This window comes from Laccaria bicolor, genomic scaffold (genome assembly GCF_000143565.1).
Source record: "Laccaria bicolor S238N-H82 LACBIscaffold_167 genomic scaffold, whole genome shotgun sequence".
NCBI lineage: Eukaryota > Fungi > Basidiomycota > Agaricomycetes > Agaricales > Hydnangiaceae > Laccaria > Laccaria bicolor.
Window position 1 is genome coordinate 4,824 of NW_001890026.1, and position 6,920 is coordinate 11,743.

At 40.3% G+C, this 6,920-nt stretch overlaps 1 protein-coding gene across 1 annotated transcript in view; it reads left to right on the top strand.

Annotated features, from left to right (window-relative positions):
• LACBIDRAFT_335860 (uncharacterized protein) overlaps nt 1–2,495 on the top strand; it is a gene marked incomplete at both ends in the record, with an annotated part of 2,702 nt that extends 207 nt beyond the window's left edge. Inside the window, 8 exons of the mRNA XM_001890762.1 lie at nt 39–129; nt 185–461; nt 520–994; nt 1,041–1,273; nt 1,324–1,902; nt 1,952–2,076; nt 2,110–2,372; nt 2,420–2,495. Of these exons, the coding sequence (XP_001890797.1) occupies nt 39–129; nt 185–461; nt 520–994; nt 1,041–1,273; nt 1,324–1,902; nt 1,952–2,076; nt 2,110–2,372; nt 2,420–2,495 (2,119 nt within the window). The remainder of the gene's footprint in view (nt 1–38; nt 130–184; nt 462–519; nt 995–1,040; nt 1,274–1,323; nt 1,903–1,951; nt 2,077–2,109; nt 2,373–2,419) is intronic.
• Nucleotides 2,496–6,920: the final 4,425 nt, after the last annotated feature.

Consider the following 6,920-nt stretch of genomic DNA (forward strand, 5'->3'; position numbering starts at 1 on the left):
ATCAGCTTTCAGGGCAAGGATGAAGAGATTTCTTTTAGTAAAGAAGAAGCTCCTCGCATTGTCTGTGACCGGTCATTCACAGTTTATGATATTGATGGCAATCCTCATGAATTCACGCCAGAATTCCACGTACGTGTCAAACTTGTTTATGAGTTTTAATAATCATTTATATTTCATCATTCAGCATGGTGTCTTCAATGACCGGTTCCAAGAGTTTATGGAACTTGTTTATGATGGTTACATTGAGGGTCGTCCTCCTCACATCGTGGATCCACAAAACTCTTGTCTGGCAAAATTGCATCATCAAGACTTTTCCACCATGTCTGCCTCAGACATCCAGAACAAAATGCGCCATAAACAGGTCGTTGTCACTGGGCTCCCCTTCGATGAAAAGATGCAGTTCGATGCCAAAGGCCTTCGCACCGTTGTTGGTTCCATGACTGCACAGATATCCATTACCGGTTCGTTTGAACTTATATATATATATTTTTGGTCTAATAATCTAAATCGTTGTTGTAGACTTCTCAGTCATCAACCCAGGGACCGACTGCGTTCCCTCTGTTGTCAGTGGCCATGTTAACGACCTTCTTGAGAATGCCTCGAGCACAGGCAAGATTTTGAACGGACTTGACCTCCCCATGTGGTCTTCCTATCGTCCTTCAAACAATTATGAAACAGATGCTGTTGCATGGAATTTTACCCGTCGGACCCACAGAATTCCGCTTCATGGACCCTTCCCAACCCAGGACCGTGAATGGGGTATTGCTGGTCTTAAGCACGTTCTCACTTTTCTCCACATTGACTGTGATGGTTTCAACACAAGATATGGCACTAAAGTTGGACGAAAACTGTGGGCCTTTTTAAGGCCGCGAGATTCGAAAAAACTCTCTTCAATTGACTTCTACATGGATGAAGATGGTTTTTCTCTCTCTGGGAAGCCAAAGGATATCAAGTATGACTTTGAGGCTGTTGTTCTTCGGCCTGGTGATGAACTGTGAGTGTTGTGTTGATAATCATGGCATTATCTCATGATATTGCAGTCATATGCTGCCCAATTCTGCACATTGGGTATATGGCATAGATGATGTGATTGCACAGGGCGGCCATTACTATTCCTCTTATCTTATGCAGGAGACTCTGCAAGGCATTGTACATGCCTTTGTTCTCAACAAGTTCTTGACGAACACGGAGCATATTCCCTCTCGTCACCTATTGCGGAGGATCCTGATCTTCTACCAAGTTGGCCTCATTGAGGGTGCCATCTCTGAAGACGGTGAGATTCGCCCCTCATTGTTTATACCTTTGACTCATTTCCACTTGCAGATCCTGCATTGGTTCATCTACCTAACGTCGAGACAATGGAGGGCGTGCTTAACATCATCTGTCTTGCAGTCCTGATTATACTTGGCAACGTCCTGGATTTTAGGACTTACAGCACTCCAAATCAAGGGGAAGATGATGAAGCCTCTCCTACCCAAAGAACATTGATGGACACCGGTGACATCAATGCCATTCCCAACAATGAACGAATCGCGTATTGCTATGCTCGTGGTGTTGCTTTACACATCCTCAAATGGCTCCGTTCATGCGCCACTTTCACTGGCCCACCAGATGGTCTTGCCGATGATCTGATATCTCTTTTTTTTGTGCAGATTTTGGCCAGTCTATCAGACTACAAAAGCCTTGCTGAAGCAAAGACTTATGGCGGAGTTCCCCATTGCACCTCCCATTTGCTCAGCAAACAGATCGCCAATGTTCTTGAGGTAGATCCGATTCTGAAGGCTGCTTGGGTGCATAAAGAACGTGTTCCTTCGCACTCTCTCGGCCTCAAGGAGGAGGAGAAGTATAACGTTGAATGGCGGCGTGATTGGGAACGCACATCATGGAGAGCCCCATCTGTTGGTGAGTAATGTATGGTTATTGTCTTTTGCAGGTACTTATTAATATTTAGATTTTACTCTTGCAGGGCAGACGCCTTTTGATATCAAGTACTTTGAGGCCACTAAGCTGCGGATTAACTCTGAGAACGCCAACATGATTGTTGATGTTGTCAAACCTCCACGCAAGAAAGCAAAAGTGGAATAATGTTCTATACACCGTCGTCTTTAGCTCTTGTTATATGCCATGTGCACCTTGTACAATATTCTCACCATCATCTTGCAATCAATATCGCTCATTGCTATTCTTCTTTTCAAAATTTGTGAACCTAAATACTTTGCATCCAAGCTTGTCATTGTTTGGCAGCATAGTAGCAGTCGAACTTCCTTTGCAAACTATGTGTGCGGTATGATGCCCTCTATTACACAGATTTCCATCCAAACAGATAGTGTAATACTTTCGCATTGTGAAATTAATGTGGAGGACTTGGCAAGGTGAGTTTCAATATTCAATTTATACTTTTGACTCTAATGTTCTCAAGAAGCGACTACACAGAAACAGACGATGATGGGTCTAGAGCATCTGAAAGTGGCTCAGATAATGAGCAAGAGTTATAAATGTTAAATTTGTGTACTCCCTCGCAGATTTTTCTCTAGACAAGTTGAGCTAAGTGCGATGCGCTGAGTGCTATTGCTGAATCACATGTCCGTGTAAATTCAAGTCATGTGATTGTTCAACTTTCAAATATTTGAACAACAACTGCCAATATTCTTTGTCCTCCATCGACTATGCATCCATATCGGTGGACTCTGTTGCTACTTACCATCATCCCTCTGCTCCTTACAATCTATCCCGTTGATATAAACATAGAATCCAAAGCAATTTGCCAAGGATTGATAGTGGTTGGAAACAACCCGAGCCGTCATGCACCCATAATAGAGATTGGAAACAATCCAAGCCTGCTGGCACATGTTGACTATGTCAACGACATTGAGATACACTTGACTATGCAGAGAGATTGGGAAATATATGTTCAGGCTATGACAAACTCTGTCATTGCTGATGAAATTCGAGAACTAAAAGTAAAAGTAACTTGCATTATTCATTCACTATTTGGTTTCACGTTAGAATACCTGTGCAGTCAAATACCAGCCTTGGTATACTATAGTGCAATTGTATATTCCTTATCTGTTAACTATGCCATTAAGCTCTGCATTTTGCTTGCACTTCGGTTTTCAAGACACTGTACTTTCCGTCATGTATATGCAAATAAACTTTGCTTGTTTCAAGAGCATCTCTCATTTTCACTACCTGCACTATTTGTTCAACATCGATTTGTTGTGCATCTGTCCTCTTTTATTCTTATTTCAAAAATAATTCAATATACAATGGCCTATACATTTATCTCTTTCTCATCCATCTCCAACTGGTATGGCTATGAACTATTGTTGACAAATAGAGTTTCAGCTATCCAAGCCTCCACCATAAACGAACCTTATCTTCATTCTATTAAACATTGGTATGGGTATGGGTGCCCTTGTCAAGCAACGATGGCAGTTGTGCCTTCCATTCAATATGGGGGTGGAAAGATTAGCACAAACTTGAGTGAAATAAAAGAATACATCACTCCATACAGTCTAGAGCTACAGAATGCAACCTCGGTTAATTATAAATACATTGGCCAGTTTGTGCTTCAAGCTGCTCAGGCTGAGTTACGTAAAAACCCTGAACTGCTTATATGTTATATGCCATTAGAATTATTAAAGGGAAAAATATCATTGGTTCAAGCAAAATCCATTGCAAAGATGCACAATGTTACAATATCAAGCAAATCTCCAGTTGCAGAGGTCTTGGAGGTTTTATCAGCACATATGTGTTCCTCACGATGTTCTCAATTTTATACATTGTTTGCTCCAGAGAAACCAGCTTTGACATCTTCTGAACGTCAAGCTAAGTGGTACAAGGGTCTCAGTAAAGCAGACAAGAAAAAAATCATTAAAAAAAAGTATATTAAGTTTTTAAAAGGTCCAACATACAAAGTTAAGAGAAGTAAAGAGAATAAGTCTACTTATCAGACATCAAAAATCACTAATTTCCCACCTAAACCACCCTCTAAGAAATTAATTCATAAAATAATTAGTGGATTCTGTGAAGACACACACCCTTCCAAACTTCTTGAATCTGGATGCGCAGTTTGTGGTCAGCTAACAAAATTATCGGACATGTTAAAACGATCTGATACCACAAATAACTTGGAGCCATTGATTCGAGAAGGGGTTTCCCGAATAGAAAGAAAATCTGAACATGATGAAATCCATGGAATCTCAGGGCCTGTAATTGATGATGACTGTAAATATATATGCAATACTTGCAATAAAAGTCTAGACAAAGGAAAAATACCCACTAATGCACTTTGTAATGGTTTTTGGCTTGGTAAAATTCCTGACGAGCTTGCCTGCTTAACTTACGTTGAACAGCTGCTCATATCACGTGTTCGCCACAATCGCTGTATAATCAAAGTAGCCTCTGGACGGTACAAGATGCATGCAAATGCAATAACTTTCCAAAATCCTGTCGCAAAGATTTATGACACTCTTCCACCTCCTCTTGAAGAACTTGATGAAGTCTTGGCTGTTATGTTTACTGGACCTTGTCAACCTACCAAAAAAGACCTTCAACGTACACCATTGCTGGTCCGTCGAAAGCAGATTTCAAAAGCACTTGAGTGGTTAAAATTGAACCATTCTGACTACTTTGACATCGGAATATCACAGGAGAATTTGAGCCAGTACCCTTTGAGTGATGCACCAGTTGTAATTGACTATCGTCAATCAATAATAAATAGGGAGCGAGAGGCTACAAGTGTTCATGATAATGAAGAAGAGATAGGTACCGAAGAGGGTCCTTGTACTTTTGTAGTTCAAGGGCTGACTGGAGAAGAGTATTCTACCATGTCGTTGGAGGCGATAAAGGCTCGAGCACTGAAGCATTTGACATCTAACAAAAAAATCATGTTTGCGGGCCATTCACAACAACCCAACTCCATTTATAATAACCCTCAACTATTTCCTGCTATGCTACCATGGCTATTTCCTTATGGCCTTGGAGGTATCGGAAATGATATGATACCCCATAACATATCTACTATGGCCCACAAGCGTTTACTGTTAATGTATCATGATAAGCGATTTCAAATGGATCCACATTTTCCACTTATTGCATTCAATCATGAACAAATACAACAAAGTACAACTGGAGGTTATCTTACAACCAAAAAGTCCTCATTTAATTCAGTAACTGAACGCTTGCTTAACCTTGATATGCAAGTTATTTCTAGTATAAATAAAAGACTTGCTTCAGGTGAACAAGTAAAACCAGAAACTGAGCAAGAAAAAGAATGCTTTCAATTGTTAAAGGATCTGGATTCTGTTGGAGGTCACGTGCAAGGTTCAACAACATCAAAGAAGTACATGCGTAATGAAGTCTGGTCCCTTATATCATATGTTGGTGCTCCCTCCTGGTTTATTACACTTTCTCCAGCAGATGGCAAACATCCTATATGTCTTTATTTTGCTGATACCAACACAGAATTCAGACCTGAATTAACTTTTTCACCAGAATGTTCTACATTAATTGCGAAGAATCCTGTAGCTGCAGCACGCTTTTTTCATTTTATCTGTGAAAATTTTATTAAACATGTACTAGGTGTTGGAAGTAATCACCCTGGACTATATGGAGAAACAGATGCATACTATGGAACAGTTGAACAACAAGGGAGGTTAACACTGCACCTTCACCTGCTTTTGTGGATAAAAGGTGCCTTATCTCCTCAAGACATACGAGATCGAATTATGGATCCTTCATCTGACTTTCAAAAATGTATTGTTGAATATCTTGAATCAGTACATAAAGGAGAACTTCATGGAGGATCCTTTGAAGATATTCGAGCTCAATGTCAAGATGCTCAGAAAAACAATCCAGAATACAAAAATCCAACCCATACTATGCCTATACCTCCACCTCCCCTCTGCAAGAATAGAGGGTGCAACAAATGTTTAAGATGCACTAATCTTAAAGTATGGTGGGGTAATTTTCATGCAACAACAGATGATCTTTTGTCTAGATCAAATCATCATGGGTGCCGCAGACCTGAGATAGATGGGGAAGACCCTACAAAAGTGAAGCGGAAAGGTTGTCTAAATGCACAAGGCCAATGTAAGGCACGCTTTCCACGTGAGATTGTAGAGGAGACAATGGTTGATCCACTGAGCGGTGCATTGAAAATAAAGAAGGGTGAAATGTGGCTCAATACATTCACACCTGAGCTAACATATCTTCTTCGCTGCAACACAGATACTACTAGCATGATGCACTTCAGTCACCCACCTTGAACAAGCTATTAGCCTTGTAAAATGTAAGAATGTATCCAGGCTAATAGGTTGTGTGGCCATTTATTTTTTTGCCTTTGGGAGAAAATATAATATTGGATTGGGTAGAAAATATTTGACCTGTAATATTGTGACCAGAAATGTTTGGGTAAATAAATTGTGTTCAAAAATATCCTAGTCAAGTGAAAGTGGTCAGAAATATTTGAAGGGGTTCAGACTGGTAAGAAATGTTTGAAGTGTGTCAGACTGGTAAGAAATGTTTGAGCCAAGTCTAACTGGCCAGAAATGTTTCAGTGGTGTGACATCAATCAGATATATTCTAAGCATGTCACACTGTTGAAAAATCTTTTAGCCTTGTCACATGGCTCAAACATATCTGACCAGTGTCACGGGGTATCTGGGGTCCCAGTTTCAAGAAAAAAACTTGTTTTTTCTGGTGCAGTTTTCTCATCATTTTGTACATTGCTTTTTTTTCCCCTCAAAACTCATCTAAGTTTGTTCTCACCAATACCCCACTTCTATCTGCCATTTTCACCACTCTAAGTCTGTTTTCACCAACATCCCACTTCTCTCTGTCATGTTCACACCACTCTAAGGTTGTTTTTACCAACACCCCACTTCTCTCTGTTATGTTCACCACTTTAAGTCTGTTTT